General features: G+C 43.9%; 1 protein-coding gene across 3 annotated transcripts in view; it reads right to left on the reverse strand.

Annotated features, from left to right (window-relative positions):
* Positions 1-11,935: 11,935 nt before the first annotated feature.
* LOC118400378 (lysine-specific demethylase 4A-like) overlaps positions 11,936-19,222 on the reverse strand; it is a 32,229-nt gene continuing 24,942 nt past the window's right edge. For all 3 annotated transcript variants that reach the window (XM_035797183.2, XM_052463471.1, XM_035797185.2), the window contains 2 exons: positions 14,863-14,955; positions 11,936-13,429 (listed from right to left, as the gene is read on the reverse strand). In XM_035797183.2, the coding sequence (XP_035653076.1) occupies positions 13,289-13,429; positions 14,863-14,955 (234 nt within the window). In that variant the 3' untranslated portion in view covers positions 11,936-13,288. The remainder of the gene's footprint in view (positions 13,430-14,862; positions 14,956-19,222) is intronic.

Here is a 19,222-nt window from a genome sequence, read left to right on the forward strand (position 1 = left end):
TTTCTGCATCCTTTGACTCTCTATGCCCCCTATCCTCCAGGCCGGCTCGGTCCTCCCCTCCCGCTCCGTGGCTCGATGACTCATTGCGAGCTCACAGAACAGGGCTCCGGGCAGCCGAGCGGAAATGGAGGAAAACTCGCCTCCCTGCGGACCTGGCATCCTTTCGCTCCCTCCTCTCTACATTTTCCTCTTCTGTCTCTGCTGCTAAAGCCACTTTCTACCACTCTAAATTCCAAGCTTCTGCCTCTAACCCTAGGAAGCTCTTTGCCACCTTCTCCTCCCTCCTGAATCCCCCTCCCCCTCCCCCCTCCTCCCTCTCTGCAGATGACTTCGTCAACCATTTTGAAAAGAAGGTCGACGACATCCGATCCTCGTTTGCTAAGTCAAACGACACCGCTGGTTCTGCTCACACTGCCCTACCCTGTGCTCTGACCTCTTTCTCCCCTCTCTCTCCAGATGAAATCTCACGTCTTGTGACGGCCGGCCGCCCAACAACCTGCCCGCTTGACCCTATCCCCTCCTCTCTTCTCCAGACCATTTCCGGAGACCTTCTCCCTTACCTCACCTCGCTCATCAACTCATCCCTGACCGCTGGCTACGTCCCTTCCGTCTTCGAGAGAGCGAGAGTTGCACCCCTTCTGAAAAAACCTACACTCGATCCCTCCGATGTCAACAACTACAGACCAGTATCCCTTCTTTCTTTTCTCTCCAAAACTCTTGAACGTGCCGTCCTTGGCCAGCTCTCCCGCTATCTCTCTCAGAATGACCTTCTTGATCCAAATCAGTCAGGTTTCAAGACTAGTCATTCAACTGAGACTGCTCTTCTCTGTATCACGGAGGCGCTCCGCACCGCTAAAGCTAACTCTCTCTCCTCTGCTCTCATCCTTCTAGACCTATCGGCTGCCTTCGATACTGTGAACCATCAGATCCTCCTCTCCACCCTCTCTGAGTTGGGCATCTCCGGCGCGGCCCACGCTTGGATTGCGTCCTACCTGACAGGTCGCTCCTACCAGGTGGCGTGGCGAGAATCTGTCTCCTCACCACGCGCTCTCACCACTGGTGTCCCCCAGGGCTCTGTTCTAGGCCCTCTCCTATTCTCGCTATACACCAAGTCACTTGTCTCTGTCATAACCTCACATGGTCTCTCCTATCATTGCTATGCAGACGACACACAATTAATCTTCTCCTTTCCCCCTTCTGATGACCAGGTGGCGAATCGCATCTCTGCATGTCTGGCAGACATATCAGTGTGGATGACAGATCACCACCTCAAGCTGAACCTCGGCAAGACGGAGCTGCTCTTCCTCCCGGGGAAGGACTGCCCGTTCCATGATCTCGCCATCACGGTTGACAACTCCATTGTGTCCTCCTCCCAGAGCGCTAAGAACCTTGGCGTGATCCTGGACAACACCCTGTCGTTCTCAACTAACATCAAGGCGGTGGCCCGTTCCTGTAGGTTCATGCTCTACAACATCCGCAGAGTACGACCCTGCCTCACACAGGAAGCGGCGCAGGTCCTAATCCAGGCACTTGTCATCTCCCCGTCTGGACTACTGCAACTCGCTGTTGGCTGGGCTCCCTGCCTGTGCCATTAAACCCCTACAACTCATCCAGAACGCCGCAGCCCGTCTGGTGTTCAACCTTCCCAAGTTCTCCCACGTCACCCCGCTCCTCCGCTCTCTCCACTGGCTTCCAGTTGAAGCTCGCATCCGCTACAAGACCATGGTGCTTGCCTACGGAGCTGTGAGGGGAACGGCACCTCAGTACCTCCAGGCTCTGATCAGGCCCTACACCCAAACAAGGGCACTGCGTTCATCCACCTCTGGCCTGCTCGCCTCCCTACCACTGAGGAAGTACAGTTCCCGCTCAGCCCAGTCAAAACTGTTCGCTGCTCTGGCCCCCCAATGGTGGAACAAACTCCCTCACGACGCCAGGACAGCAGAGTCAATCACCACCTTCCGGAGACACCTTAAAAACCCCACCTCTTTAAGGAATACCTAGGATAGGATAAGTAATCCTTCTCACCCCCCCCCCCCTTTTAAGATTTAGATGCACTATTGTAAAGTGACTGTTCCACTGGATGTCATAAGGTGAATGCACCAATTTGTAAGTCGCTCTGGATAAGAGCGTCTGCTAAATGACTTAAATATAAATGTAAATGGACTGCTTGGTTTTTCTCAGAACCTAATATATCCGTTGAGGTTTCAACTGAAACGATTATATATTGTATGGCTGTGATTTCTGTTATACTTTATGAGCAAAGGTCCTTTGATTAAAAATATTTACTTCAAATACAGGGTGTTGCATTTATTGTAAATCATACAAATATCAATTGTGTGTGAAACACGAAACTGGGCATTAAAGGTAATAAGACATTTTCTATTATGCATTTTTACATTTTCACATTTTAGTTATTTAGCAGACACTCTTATCCAGAGTGCCTTATAGTCAGAGACTCCAGACTCCCCAGTCATAGACTGTTCTCTCTGCTACCGCACTTCAAGCGGTACCGGAGTGCCAAGTCTAGGTCCAAGAGACTTCTAAACAGCTTCTACCCCCAAACCATAAGACTCCTGAACACCTAATCTAATGGCTACCCAGACTATTTGCATCCCCCCTCTTTTACACCACTGCTACTCTCTGTTGTTATCATCTATGCATAGTCACTTTAACAACTCTACCTACATGTACATATTACCTCAACTAACCTGTGTCCCTGCACATTGACTCTGTACAGGTAGCCCCCTGTATATAGTCTCCACATTGACTCTGTACTGGTAGCCCCCTGTATATAGTCTCCACATTGACTCTGTACCGGTAGCCCCCTGTATATAGCCTCCACATTGACTCTGTACAGGTAGCCCCATGTATATAGTCTCGCTATTGTTATTCCACTGCTGCTCTTTAATTACTTGTTACTTTTATTTCTTATTCCTATCTGTCATTTTTTCAACTGCATTGTTGGTTAGGGGCTCTTAAGTAAGCATTTAACTGTAAGGTGTTGTATTCAGCATTTCACTGTAAGGTGTTGTATTCAGCATTCCACTGTTATATTCAGCATTCCACTGTTATATTCAGCATTTCACTGTTGTATTCAGCATTTCACTGTAAGGTGTTGTATTCAGCATTCCACTGTTATATTCAGCATTCCACTGTTATATTCAGCATTTCACTGTTGTATTCAGCATTTCACTGTAAGGTGTTGTATTCAGCATTCCACTGTTATATTCAGCATTCCACTGTTATATTCAGCATTTCACTGTTGTATTCAGCATTTCACTGTAAGGTGTTGTATTCGGTGCATGTGACAAATAACATTTGATTTGACTTATAATTAGTGCATTGATCTTAAGATAGCTAAGTGAGACAACGTCACAATCAAGTGCATTTTCCCTCAACAAAGCATTTATCAGCAAAGTCAGTGTTGGTCGAAAGGTGAAGGGCCTTTCTTCCCTTTAAGAGTAGGGCCTTTCTTCCCCCCTTTAAGAGAAGGGCCTTTCTTCCCTTTAAGAGTAGGGCCTTTCTTCCCTTTAAGAGTAGGGCCTTTCTTCCCTTTAAGAGTAGGGCCTTTCTTCCCTTTAAGAGAAGGGCCTTTCTTCCCTTTAAGAGAAGGGCCTTTCTTTCCCCCTTTAAGAGAAGGGCCTTTCTTTCCCCCTTTAAGAGAAGGGCCTTTCTTCCCTTTAAGAGTAGGGCCTTTCTTCCCTTTAAGAGTAGGGCCTTTCTTCCCTTTAAGTGGTCCTTCTGTAGCTCAGTTGGTAGAGCATGGCGCTTGTAACGCCAGGGTAGTGGGTTCGATTCCCGGGACCACCCATACGTAGAATGTATGCACACATGACTGACTGTAAGTCGCTTTGGATAAAAGCGTCTGCTAAATGGCATATATTATTATTAAGAAGGGCCTTTCTTCCCTTTAAGAGTAGGGCCTTTCTTCCCTTTAAGAGAAGGGCCTTTCTTCCCTTTAAGAGTAGGGCCTTTCTTCCCTTTAAGAGAAGGGCCTTTCTTTCCCCCTTTAAGAGAAGGGCCTTTCTTTCCCCCTTTAAGAGAAGGGCCTTTCTTCCCTTTAAGAGTAGGGCCTTTCTTCCCTTTAAGAGTAGTGCCTTTCTTCCCTTTAAGAGTAGGGCCTTTCTTCCCTTTAAGAGTAGGGCCTTTATTTCCCCCTTTAAGAGAAGGGCCTTTCTTCCCCCTTTAAGAGAAGGGCCTTTCTTCCCCCCTTTAAGAGAAGGGCCTTTCTTCCCCCTTTAAGAGAAGGGCCTTTCTTCCCCCCTTTAAGAGAAGGGCCTTTCTTCCCCCCTTTAAGAGAAGGGCCTTTCTTCCCTTTGACAGATCACTTCATCATTGACTGGTTCACGTTTGTATTACTGAATGTAAGCGGTGTAATAAATAACTCATTCAGTGGGATTGAGCAACAACAACAAAAAGTTATGAAAAAAAGAACCACTAAAATAATAACTAAATAACATAGAAATCCATATAGCCTACAGTATAAGTAGAAAACATACACTTAGCAACTTGCCCTACTTAGTTCTCATTGCAACAATATATCATAATAAAATGTGTCACAGTTCAAAAAAGTTTTCCAATATAATATGTACATTTTGGGATGATGACAACTCCACTGGTGTTACGCAACCAGCACAATGGGGAGCAGTGAGTCACCTCCTCTCTTACCAGAGTTCATCAAGCACTGCTGCTCAGACAAAAGATATTATACACTACGCTTTTACAGACCTCCGGTTCTGAGTAACATTTCACACCACAATGGCATCACCATTAGAGATGAACTACATTGACAACCTGGGGTACAGAGACAGTTTGATGATATATATTGAGGGTCTGTTTCCTCTAGTCTCCAAAAGGACTTGGCGACTTCGAGCAAATAAAACATTTGTTTGCGGTGTACCTTCAGCTCTCAATCGTCTAAGGAAATATAGAAATGTTACTATGAATATGTCACATATAAATCTTGCTTTCATGCAAGTGTAGGCCCAAGTCATAACACATTTTCACTTTTGGGGAGTTTTGATATTAATTCTACTGAAATATAATTAAATTCAAACATCATTTAGTTAGAGTATTATCATTTAGTTAGAGTATTTTCATATGGATATACAGTATTGTGGTTTGCCTCGTTTTTAAATTCTCAGACACAGGTGATCTTACAATTTTTTTGTTGTTGTCAGCGACCATTGATTTCTCCATCTGGCAGAGGCACATGGAAAAGGCAAACAAAGCTGCTCAGTTCAAGGCTCGGCATTTCTGCCTGTCCGTCAGCAGATGTTGATATGAACCACTGCCGGGGCCCAGGGAAGGGTGGGGTGCGAGGGCACGCAGCCCAGCGGCAATGCTCATTAGCCAGTCATGTAGCTACAGGTGGCTCTCTGGAAGTCTCCCAGGCCCCCGGGGCAGATAGAACTGAACAGAGTCGATGAACCAACCACCTGAACACAGGCACTCTCCTCACAGCAGGTCTCTCTCTGCCCTACAGGGACAGAAACCTGGCAAAACTCTCTCTGGAGTTGGTTTATGCAATGCCTGTACATGTCAATGCCTGTACATGTCAGAGCACAATGGCCTAGTATGGTGCATGAGCTCAAGGCATGACTACTATGGTTGAACTAGTAGAACCCACATTACCTGGGAAACAGTCAGAGGTCGACCCAGGACATAAATCAGTAAGGGCATATGATATTTCACCCTCTCAACACAATGTACATAATGACATGTAATGAATATGATTACTACATATCTTTAAAAATTAAAGGAGAGCTGCACACTCCAGGAGCTCAGATGCAATAATTGAATAACCTAATATCCAACGTTTCAACAGACAAGCTGTCTTCATCAGGATATAATGACAAATGCTAAATTTAAGATTTTGTCCCTTTGGTCTCAATGTAGACTTTGATATGAAGCCATTCTTGTGATTATTGTGATTTTGCCATTCATTGTAAATGTTTGTATGCTTATGTAGCCAAAATTGTATCTATAATCGTATGCTATCCATTTGTGTTTTTTGTATGCAATTTGAATACAGTGGGGCAAAAGTATTTAGTCAGCCACCAATTGTGCAAGTTCTCCCACTTAAAAAGATGAGGCCTGTAATTTTCATCATAGGTACACTTCAACTATGACAGACAAAATGAGAAAAAGAAATCCAGAAAATCACATTGTAGGATTTTTAATTAATTCATTTGCAAATTATGGTGGAAAATAAGTATTTGTCACCTACAAACAAGCAAGATTTCTGGCTCTCACAGACCTGTAACTTCTTCTTTAAGAGGCTCCTCTGTCCTCCACTCGTTACCTGTATTAATGGCACCTGTTTGAACTTGTTATCAGTATAAAAGACACCTGTTCACAACCTCAAACAGTCACACTCCAAACGCCACTATGGCCAAGACCAAAGAGCTGTCAAAGGACACCAGAAACAAAATTGTAGACCTGCACCAGGCTGGGAAGACTGAATCTGCAATAGGTAAGCAGCTTGGTTTGAAGAAATCAACTGTGGGAGCAATTATTAGGAAATGGAAGACATACAAGACCACTGATAATCTCCCTCGATCTGGGGCTCCACGCAAGATCTCACCCGTGGGGTCAAAATGATCACAAGAACGGTGAGCAAAAATCCCAGAACCACACGGGGGGACCTAGTGAATGACCTGCAGAGAGCTGGGACCAAAGTAACAAAGCCTACCATCAGTAACACACTACGCCGCCAGGGACTCAAATCCTGCAGTGCCAGGCGTGTCCCCCTGCTTAAGCCAGTACGTCCAGGCCTGTCTGAAGTTTGCTAGAGAGCATTTGGATGATCCAGAAGAAGATTGGGAGAATGTCATATGGTCAGATGAAACCAAAATATAACTTTTTGGTAAAAACTCAACTCGTCGTGTTTGGAAGACAAAGAATGCTGAGTTGCATCCAAAGAACACCATACCTACTGTGAAGCATGGGGGTGGAAACATCATGCTTTGGGGCTGTTTTTCTGCAAAGGGACCAGGACGACTGATCCGTGTAAAGGAAAGAATGAATGGGGCCATGTATCGTGAGATTGAATGAAAACATCAGCAAGGGCATTGAAGATGAAACGTGGCTGGGTCTTTCAGCATGACAATGATCTCAAACATACCGCCCGGGCAACGAAGGAGGTCCTGGAGTGGCCTAGCCAGTCTCCAGATCTCAACCCCATAGAAAATCTTTGGAGGGAGTTGAAAGTCGGTGCTGCCCAGTAACAGCCCCAAAACATCACTGCTCTAGAGAAGATCTGCATGGAGGAATGGGCCAAAATACCAGCAACAGTGTGTGAAAACCTTGTGAAGACTTACAGAAAACGTTTGACCTCTGTCATTGCCAACAAAGGGTATATAACAAAGTATTGAGATGAACTTTTGTTATCGACCAAAAGTTTATTTTCCACCATAATTTGAAAATAAATTCATAAAAAATCCTACAATGTGATTTTCTGGATCCCCCCCTCATTTTGTCTGTCATTGTTGAAGTGTACCTATGATGAAAATTACAGGCCTCTCATCTTTTTAAGTGGGAGAACTTGCACAATTGGTGGCTTACTAAATACTTTTTTGCCCCACTGTATATCCAATGGTGCCCAGTCATAACTCTCTCACATGAGACCTGTCTCCCACATGAATCTTCTCTTTGTGCCAGACTGTATTTATAATTATTGTTTGGATAACCTTATTCACTATTTATGTATTTTTATTTGATTATTATAAAAACAATTATGTTAAATATCTATTAAAATTTTTTTTTGACTCTGTATGCGATACACACTGCAGAAAACACCGGAAGAATTACCACAGTGAATTATTGTAATGTTTGTTTGTGTTAATTAATCCCATAAGGAGTAGAAGTGCACAGAGTGCCAGGGGCCAACACTCACCAAATTGCAGTGGAGCTCTCCACATGGTATGTTCTATGGTTATATGTACAGTGCATTCTGAAAGTATTAAGTCAAGGTGTCTGTTTCCACATTTTGTTGCACTACAGCCTTATTCTAAAATGGATGAAATAGTTTCCCCCCTCAATCTACACACAATACCCCATAATGACAAAGCAAAACATTTAGTAACTGAGCAAATGTATAAAAAATGAAAAACAGAAATACCTTATTTACATAAGTATTCAGACCCTTTGCTATGAGACTCGAAATTGACCTCAGATGCATCCCGTTATCATTGATCATCCTTGATGTTTCTACAACTTGATTGGTAAATCACCTGTGGTAAATTAAATTGATTGGACATGATTTGGAAAGGCACACACCTGTCTATTTAAGGTCCCACAGTTGACAGTGCATGTCAGAGCAAAAACCAAGCCATGAGGTCGAAGGAATTGTCTGTAGATTGTGTCAAGGCACAGCTCTTGGGACGGGGACCAAAAGAATTCTGCCGCATTGAAGGTCCAAGAACACAGTGGCCTCCATCATTATCAAATGGAAGAAGTTTAGAACCACCAAGAGTCTTCCTAGAGCTGGCCGCCCGGCCAAACTGAGCAATCGAGAGAGAAGGGCCTTGGTTGGGGGGGTGACCAAGAACCCGATGGTCACTCTGACAGAGCTCCAGAGTTCCTCTGTGGAGATGGGAGAACCTTCTAGAAGGACAACCATCTCTGCAGCACTCCACCAATCAGGCCTTTATGGTAGTGTGGCAAGACGGAAGCCACTCCTCAGTAAAAGGCACATGACAGCCCATTTGGAGTTTGCCAAAAGGCACCTAAAAGGACTGACCATAAGAAATAAGATTCTCTGGTCTAATGAAACCGAGATTGAACTCTTTGGCCTGAATGCCAAGCGTCACGTCTGGAGGGAACCTGGCACCTTCTCTACGGTGAAGCATGGTGGTGGCAGCATCATGCTGTGGGGATGTTTTTCAGCGGCAGGGACTGGGAGACTAGTCAGGATCGAGAGAAAGATGAACATAGCAAAGTACAGAGAGATCCTTGATGAAAACCTGCTCCAGAGCGCTCAGGACCTCCGACTGGGGCGAATGTTCACCTTTCAACAGGACAACGACCCTAAGCACACAGCCAAGACAACGCAGGAGTGACTTCGGGACAAGTCTCTGAATGTCCTTGAGTGGCCCAGCCAGAGCACGTACTTGAACCTGATCGAACATCTCAAATCAAATGTTATTGGTCACATACATATGGTTAGCAGATGTTATTGTGAGTGTAGCGAAATGCTTGTAAAAGAAATGGGTGGTGTGCGTGCCTCAAGTCTCACTAGAAGGCTGCTCCGGCTTCCTCTCCTCCAGCGGCATTGTTGCGGGTCGGCCTCTGGAATCAGTTCAAATGCCCTGGGTCGGTCGTGCGGACAAAGGGTCCGCTTCGGGAAAGTCGTATTCCTGGTCGTAGTGCTGGTAAGTTGACGTCACTCTGATATCCAATAGCTCTTCCTGGCTGTATGTAATAATACTTAAGATTCTGGGCTCACAATGTAAGAAATAATACATTTAAAAAAACATACATCTCTGGAGAGAATTAAAACTGTCTGTGCAACAACGCTCCCCATCCAACCGGACAGGGCTTGAGAGGATCTGCAGAGAAGAATGAGAGAAACTTCCCAAGAAGACAAGGCTCTAATCGCTGCCAAAGGTCCTTCAACAAACTACTGAGTAAAGGGGTCTGGATACTTAAGTAAATTTGATATCAGTTTTTTATTTTTAATACATTTGCAGACTTTTCTAAAAACCTGGTTTTGCTTTGTCACTATGGGGTATTGTGTGTAGATTGATGAAGGGAAAAACGATTTAACCCGTTTTAGAATAAGGCTGAAATGTAACAAAATGTGGAAAAAGGGTCTTAATACTTTCCGAATGCCCTGTATGTTACAATAGGAACGTTCCATGTCATTGAATCCCAATGATTGAATATAGGCTGTAGCCTGTGTTTTACGTTCCCCAGTTTCTGTATTGTTGTGTGTTTGTATGTGTGTATATTTCAGGAAATGGCTTCCTGGATTCTAAGCAGCTGATTGGTCGGCCCCATCGCAGATTGGAGTTCTGATCCCTCCCTCTTGTCAGAGGATACAGCTGTCTCTTCATTACCAACTCCTTCTCCGGCTTGATAAAAGCCAGTGTTCCTGCCCTGAGGAAGAGGGCTTCTTTTTATGTCCTGTGTTGATTGTTGTGGCGGACATGAAAGGTTTTGTGGATAATATTTTGTAGCCGCTCCTTCCGAGGTATGTTTGCCAATAGGACTTAGTGTTTTTGGTTATTGAAATTGTTCTGTTCATTTGTTCCCGGGGGAAGCGGAACACACCGTGGGAGTGTTGAGGCAAGAGGCCTGCGGGCATACATAACCCGTAGTATTTAAGCTGTCTATGCACACTAGGTAAGACCTGGGAGGACCACCACCTGTATTTTGGTTAGTGCATCTGGTGGTGATAAAGGTTAGGTAAGTAGTGGGAAGGCAGGTAAGGTAGGAGAGGGGACTAACTTTGACTTTCTTTGCTTTGGTTCCATCCAGCCCCTTTTCCCAACTTCACAGTGTTAAGGAAGAATACATTCCCTGTAAACTGTATTTTTCTTTGCCTTAGTCTACCTTTCCCGTAGCTACGATCACATACTTTTTCACTCCACGGGGAGTTGCGATGTAGAAGGGTGTTACGTTCCCTCCTCCAAGAGGCGTACGTAACAGCCTACTATCCAACCAGGTACAGTATTTGTGCGAAGATGGTAAAGAGAACCAGACTAGAGGACTTTAGTTTCTGATGCCATTTGTTTGTCTTTGCCTGACCAGGAACTACAGACATGTCTGGCACTGTGAAATTGATGTTCATCAATCAATTTTTTCATTATTCTTGCACAACGTTCATGTTATGAACTTAAAATGGGCAACTCCACCGCTTTTCAACCTCATTTTCATAATCTCCAGCACAATACCAGTGTGTGAAAACGGCACATGTCAATGTCGTCAGGCAGAACACTACATCATCTCAAGTTAAAACGTTTGAAAAACTGATTTTCAAACAAAGATTTGTGGTGATGGGTAGCAAGAAAAATAAACTTGCTGCAGGTTTTTAAAAAAGCACTTTTACTCATACCCTGTGATGTCACAGGTGCTGGAGATTAAGTAAACATAATTGCCCTTTTAAAAGGAGAAGTTCACAATTTGACAGATGGTTCCTTACCCTGAAAATAGTCTATGGACCAGGATAAACCGTAATCCATGGTTCAGTTCTTTAAAAATAGCCATTGCAAACTTCAGCTACCGCAAGCAAAGAAATATGGAAGTGATGGCTTGTGAGCATGTTTTAAAAAAGATGAACAGTCCAAATCACCTTAAATCAGCTCCATTTTTGTTGGAACCGTATGTCCATAAAAAATTAAGCATGCTCCATCACTTCCATAGATCTTGGGCTAGCCGTAGCTAGTTTGTAATGCCTGTTTAAAGAACTCAACCATGGATTATAGCGGCTAGTTTAATTGCTGTTTAAATAGAGGGGGGGGTGCAACTCAATATTAGGAAGATGTTCTTAATGTTTTGTATACAGTGTATCAATCTATTACAGGGTCTTCCAACTGGTAGCTTGTGGGTCGAATTTGGTCCACGGGTGAGTTTATTTGGCACCCAAATTTCTGAGCAAATGTTTTTTTGATCACGTTTTATTGGTGGATGACAACTAAAAACAACAGCAAATCAGCTCCAATTTAATTTTGGACATGTTCGAAAGTATTCCCATGCATAGTAGTGACCTGATTGTATACAACATGTAAGCAAGGTTTGATATGATTGATTTAGGCGGCAGGGTAGCCTAGTGGTTAGAGCGTTGGACTAGTAACCGGAAGGTTGCAAGTTCAAACCCCCAAGCTGGTAAAATAAAAAATTGTTGTAGGTAGATATTATATCTGGGCTTCTTGTGGTCTATAAGTTACTTGTAAATATGTTCCAGCCCCCTGAACATCCGCTCAAGGAAAAAAAAACTATCGGACCTTATTCAAGTGAAGTATGTCTGACAGGATGTTTGAGATCAGGGGACAGACAGCAAATGAGAGACAAAGCTTTTTTTCCCCAGTCAGGTCTTTACTGCAACAGTTGATGTTTACAAATGTAATGCACATGACTCCAAATGCTTCAGACAGTAGCCATGGCAACAAAACTTGAGTGAGGTGGTAAGGGTGTGTGAGTCCTCCTGAGATACTTTAAATGAGCTACATATACACAACACTACCCAAATACCAACGATTCATGTCAACAAGGAACGTCGACAAAGCATGAGAAGGAGAAACATTCTTCAAATGATTAGAAAATATATTTTCCCCTGTCCAAAAAAACCCATTCTGGCATCCTTGGTTGTGATAAGACCACACACCAACTAGTCTACACCTAGGCTGTAATTGACCAGGTGCACATCAGCAGGACACAACGTTTTGGAACTTTCAGATAGTAATAATGTAGTTGGACTTAACAGGGGGGGTTAATAAGTGCTTTTTAGCAGAATGAGTAACTTGACTAACCTTGGCATATACATACTACCAATTCAACATGGGATGGCAATAAAATGTAAAACAATTAACAATTCAAGAAACGAGAACAAATGTGCACCCAAACACCTATCCACATAAATATAAATACATCTTGGGGATTTTTGGAGATTGTAAGCGCAGTGAGCTGTGGTAAAAGTTGTTCTCAAACTTGCACAACTGACAAATATAAATGCAATAAATCCAAAGCTTTAAAGTTGTAAAACTGAACCCAACAAGAAAACACTGGCCTTAAGGCTTGGCCTGCTAACTGAGATATTCCTATTGTCACAGACACAATCAAACCTGCACATTCCTATTGGAGATAATATGAAGTCCATAAAATGCATTGCAAAGCACATAAAGCACTTCAGATTTTTTGTAATCACGGTTAACAGCATGTTATTGAAAATCATATTGAATAATGGCTGGCACTGTGAAATACCATCTTTCGTGTTTTATGTAAAAATGTCAATGGGTAAAGCTAGAGACTAGAATGCCGACTCAAGCAAGTTGTCAGATGAGAGTATGATTATACTGAAATGCCCAGCATGTTCCTATCGTCATTAACGGACAGTGAAGGAAGAAACTATTCACAGAAATAGGGGAGTTTCATAAAGAACCGAAACTCCCCTAAAATCCCAGCCGTGGTTTAAAAAAAATGCCCCAGGGGCATGGAAGCCTTACACACCCAGAGAGGGAGTTTGTTCCGAATAGTACCCAGGGTTGGAGCCACTTGGCCAGGCTGTGGGTGCCCCAAAGATGCCCCCCTCTCTGGGTGTGTGGAGAGTTCATAAAGTAGAGGAGGGTTACTCCATCATAACTCTGTATAGGAGAGGCTCGATGTAGTCCTCTCTGTAACGGGAGTTGATGACTCGCTGTCTCTTGGAGCCCTGCTTAACCTCCTCCTCTGTGAAAATCCCATCGAAGCGCATATCTGACGCCTTGGACTGAAAGAGAAAGCGAGGGAGAGACAGGCCATGAATAAATTAGCATCCAGTTATCTAGGAGTAAAGTGCCATTAACATAGTAAAATCAGCAAAAAAAATGTACTTCCCCTTTTCAGGACCCTGTCTTTCAAAGAATTGGCCAGGGCAATAAATTGCAATGTCCGTACTGTGAGACGCCCAAGACAGCGCTACAGGGAGACATGACGGACAGCTGATCGTCCTCACAGTGGCAGACCACGTGTAACAACACCTGCACAGGATCGGTACATCCGAACATCACACCTGCGGGACAGGTACAGGATGGCAACAACAACTGCCCGAGTTACACCAGGAACGCACAATCTCTCCATCAGTGTTCAGACTGTCTGCAATAGGCTGATAGTCTGAGCAGGCCTGTTGTAAAGGCAGGTCCTCACCAGACATCACCGGCTACAGCGTCGCCTATGGGAACAAATCCACCGTCACAGGACCAGACAGGACTGGCAAAAAGTGCTCTTCACTGACGAGTCGCGGTTTTGTCTCACTGGGGGTGAAGGTCGGATTATCGTCGAAGGAATGAGCATTACACCGAGGCCTGTACTCTGGAGCGGGATCGATTTGGAGGTGGTGGGTCCGTCATGGTCTGGGGCGGTGTGTCACAGCATCATCGAACTGAGCTTGTTGTCATTGCAGGCAATCTCAACGCTGTGCGTTAACAGGAAAGACATCCTCCTCCCTCATGTGGTACCCTTCCTGCAGGCTCATCCTGACATGACCCTCCAGCATGACAATGCCACCAGCCATACTGCTCATTCTGTGTGGGATTTCCTGCAAGACAGGAATATCAGTGTTCTGCCATGGCCAGCGAAGAGCCCGGATCTCAATCCTATTGAGCACGTCTGGGACCTGTTGGATCGGAGGGTGAGGGCGAGGGCCATCCCCCCCCCCACGAAATGTCCGTGAACTTGCAGGTGCCTTGGTGGAAGAGTGGGGTAATATCTCACAGCAAGAACTGGCAAATCTGGTGCAGTCCATGAGGAGGAGATGCACTGCGGTACTTAATGCAGCTGGTATCCACACCAGATACTGACTGTTACTTTTGATTTTTACCCCCCTCCCTTTGTTCAGGGACACATTATTCAATTTCTGTTAGTCACATGTCTGTGGAACTTGTTCAGTTTGTCTCAGTTGTTGAATCTTGTTAGATTCATACAAATATTTACACATGCTAAATTTGCTGAAAATAAACACAGTTGACAGTGAGCGGACATTTCTTTTTTTTTGTTGCTGAGTTTGTTATGAATTATGAAGAAATACATTTACATAGATTGGCATTACAAACATGGACCGAATCCAATATTCATAAAAAATGTCATAAAAATGCGTGATTTCATATCACCTAATCTGATATAAATCAGTTTGGATTAAGGAACATTGGGAGAGATGCGTCTCACCATTCGGGACTTGACTCGTTTGGGCAGCTCCTCATCTAGACTGTAGACATCTTCCCTCTTGGCAGACAACGACGACCCGTCCTCAAACTCCATCTGAGTCAGCACAAAAAAACAATGACAAGTCACGCAAAAACAAGCTTCCATCCAACGTTACTTAAGAAGGTACTTCAGTCACCATATATCAAAAACACTGGTTTACTATCCATTTAACAGCACCCAAATTAGGGCCTGGAATTTGTCCTGGTCACAAGGAACAAAGTGTATGCAGCAGTAAGAAGGGTAAAATATGTTAACTACAGTGGCTTGTGAAAGTTTTCAACCCCCTTGGCATGTTTCCTGTTTTGTTGCCTTACAAAAAATATATATTTTAATTCCAGGTTGTATCATTTGATTTACACATCATGCCTACCACTTTAAAAGATACAATAAAAAATATTTTGCAAGACAAAAACAGAACTTGAGCGTACATAACTATTCACCCCCCCCCAAAAGTCAATACTTTGTAAAGTCACCTTTTGCAGCAATTACAGCTGCAGCAATTACAAGTCTCTTGGTATGTCTCTATAAGCTTGGCACATCTAGCCACTGGGATGCCCATTCTTCAAGGCAAAATTTCGCCATCTCCTCAAGTTGGATGGGTTACGCTGGTGTACAGCAATCTTTAAGTCATACCACAGATTCTCAATTGGATTGAGGTCTGGGCTTTGACTAGGCCATGCCAAGACATTTAAATGTTTCCCCTTAAACCACTCGAGTGTTGCTTTAGTAGTATGTTTAGGGTCATTGTTCTGCTGGAAGGTGAACCTCCGTCCCAGTCTCATAACTCTGGAAGACAAACAGGTTTACCTCAAGAAGTTCCCTGTATTTAGGGCCATCCATCATTCCTTCAATTTTGACCAGTTTCCTCAGTCCCTGCCGATGAAAAACACATGCACAGCATGATGCTGCCACCATGCTTCACTATGGGGATGGTGTTCTCTGGGTGATGAGAGGTGTTGGGTTTGCGCCAGACACAGCGTTTTCCTTGATGGCCAAAAAGCTACATTTTAGTCTCATCTAACCAGAGTACCTTCTTCCATATGTTTGGGGAGTCTCCCACATGCCTTTTGGCGAACACCAAATGTGTTTGCTTATTTATTTCTTTAAGCAATGTCTTTTTTCAAGCCTCTGTTCTGTAAAGCCCAGCTCTGTTTGGTTATCTCCTTGGTCTTCAAGGTGCCGCTTGCTAGGTGGCGCCCCTTCCTTAGTGGTGTTGCAGACTCTGGGGCCTTTCAGAACAGGTGTGTATATACAGTGCCTTGCGAAAGTATTCGGCCCCCTTGAACTTTGCGACCTTTTGCCACATTTCAGGCTTCAAACATAAAGATATAAAACTGTATTTTTTTGTGAAGAATCAACAACAAGTGGGACACAATCATGAAGTGGAAGGACATTTATTGGATATTTCAAACTTTTTTAACAAATCAAAAACTGAAAAATTGGGCGTGCAAAATTATTCAGCCCCCTTAAGTTAATACTTTGTAGCTCCACCTTTTGCTGCGATTACAGCTGTAAGTCGCTTGGGGTATGTCTCTATCAGTTTTGCACATCGAGAGACTGAAATTTTTTCCCATTCCTCCTTGCAAAACAGCTCGAGCTCAGTGAGGTTGGCTGGAGAGCATTTGTGAACAGCAGTTTTCAGTTCTTTCCACAGATTCTCGATTGGATTCAAGTCTGGACTTTGACTTGACAATTCTAACACCTGGATATGTTTATTTTTGAACCATTCCATTGTAGATTTTGCTTTATGTTTTGGATCATTGTCTTGTTGGAAGACAAATCTCCGTCCCAGTCTCAGGTCTTTTGCAGACTCCATCAGGTTTTCTTCCAGAATGGTCCTGTATTTGGCTCCATCCATCTTCCCATCAATTTTAACCATCTTCCCTGTCCCTGCTGAAGAAAAGCAGGCCCAAACCATGATGCTGCCACCACCATGTTTGACAGTGGGGATGGTGTGTTCAGGGTGATGAGCTGTGTTGCTTTTACGCCAAACATAACGTTTTGCATTGTTGCCAAAAAGTTCAATTTTGGTTTCATCTGATCAGAGCACCTTCTTCCACATGTTTGGTGTGTCTCCCAGGTGGCTTGTGGCAAACTTTAAACTACACTTTTTATGGATATCTTTAAGAAATGGATTTCTTCTTGCCACTCTTCCATAAAGGCCAGATTTGTGCAATATACGACTGATGTTGTCCTATGGACATAGTGTCCCACCTCAGCTGTAGATCTCTACAGTTCATCCAGAGTGATCATGGGCCTCTTGGCTGCATCTCTGATCAGTCTTCTCCTTGTATGAGCTGAAAGTTTAGGGGGACGGTCAGGTCTTGGTAGATTTACTGTGGTCTGATACTCCTTCCATTTCAATATTATCGTTTGCACAGTGCTCCTTGGGATGTTTAAAGCTTGGGAAAATCTTTTTGTATCCAAATCCGGCTTTAAACTTCTTCACAACAGTATCTCGGACCTGCCTGGTGTGTTCCTTGCTCTCTGCGCTTTTAACGGACCTCTGAGACTATCACAGTGCAGGTGCATTTATACGGAGACTTGATTACACACAGGTGGATTGTATTTATCATCATTAGTCATTTAGGTCAACATTGGATCATTCAGAGATCCTCACTGAACTTCTGGAGAGAGTTTGCTGCACTGAAAGTAAAGGGGCCGAATAATTTTGCACGCCCAATTTTTCAGTTTTTGATTTGTTAAAAAAGTTTTAAATATCCAATAAATGTCGTTCCACTTCATGATTGTGTCCCACTTGTTGTTGATTCTTCACAAAAAAATACAGTTTTATATCTTTATGTTTGAAGCCTGAAATGTGGCAAAAGGTCGCAAAGTTCAAGGGGGCTGAATACTTTCGCAAGGCACTGTATTCTGAGATCATGTGACACTTAAAGTCCACCTGTGTGCAATCTAACTAATTATTTGAATTCTGAAGGTAACTGGTTGCACTTGATCTTATTTGGGGGCTTCATAGCAAAGGGGGTGAATACATACACTTAGGTTGGAGTCATTAACTCGTTTATCAACCACTCTACAAAAGTCTTGTTAACAAACTATAGTTTTGACACTAGTAATTTTTCCAACTCATCACAATTCGAGTGGGTCAGAAGTTTACATACACTGAGTTGACTGTGCCTTTAAACAGCTTGGAAAATTCCAGAAAATGATGTCATGGCTTTAGAAGCTTCTGATAGGCTAGTTGACATCATTTGAGTCAATTGGAGGTGTAACTGTGGATGTATTTCAAGGCCTACCTTCAAACTCAGTGCCTCTTTGCTTGACATTATGGGAAAATCAAAAGAAATCAGCCAAGACCTCAGAAAATAAATTACTGTAGTAAGTAATGAGTCACTGGCTTCCTAGGGCTCTTTCATACCGTCCCTAGGAGGGGTGCGTCACTTGAGTGGGTTGAGTCACTGATGTGATCTTCCTGTCTGGGTTGGCGCCCCCCCTTGAGTTGTGCCGTGGCGGAGATCTTTGTGGGCTATACCCGGCCTTGTCTCACAATGGTAAGTTAGTGGTTGAAGATATCCCTCTAGTGGTGTGGGGGCTGTGCTTTGGCGAAGTGGGTTGGGTTATATCCTTCCTTTTTGGCCCTGTCCGAGGGTGTCATCGGATGGGGCCACAGTGTCTCCTGACCCCTCCTGTCTCAGCCTCCAGTATTTATGCTGCAGTAGTTTGTGTCGGGGGGCTAGGGTCAGTTTGTTATATCTGGAGTACTTCTCCTGTCCTATCCGGTGTCCTGTGTGAATTTAAGTATTCTCTCTCTAATTCTCTCTTTCTCTCTCGGAGGACCTGAGCCCTAGGACCATGCCTCAGGACTACCTGACATGATGACTCCTTGCTCTCCCCAGCCCACCTGGCTGTGCTGCTGCTCCAGTTCAACTGTTCTGCCTGTGATTATTATTATTTGACCATGCTGGTCATTTATGAACATCTTGGCCATGTTCTGTTATAATCTCCACCAGGCACAGCCAGAAGAGGACAGGCCACCCCACATAGCCTGATTCCTCTCTAGGTTTCTTCCTAGGTTTTGGCCTTTCTAGGGAGTTTTTCCTAGCCACCGTGCTTCTACACCTGCATTGCTTGCTGTTTGGGGTTTTAGCCTGGGTTTCTGTACAGCACTTTGAGATATCAGCTGATGTACGAAGGGCTATATAAATACATTTGATTTGAAGTAATCAAAAGGTGCACTATGCAGAAATCACAGCGACATTTCCTGGTTCTTAAAATTCTAATAGTTTGCCCCATTTCAGTTTGTGACAAAACAAGCAGTCAGTGTGTAGAGAATCTAAACCACTGAACTATATTTTCCATA

Source organism: Oncorhynchus keta, chromosome 15 (genome assembly GCF_023373465.1).
Source record: "Oncorhynchus keta strain PuntledgeMale-10-30-2019 chromosome 15, Oket_V2, whole genome shotgun sequence".
Lineage (NCBI taxonomy): Eukaryota > Metazoa > Chordata > Actinopteri > Salmoniformes > Salmonidae > Oncorhynchus > Oncorhynchus keta.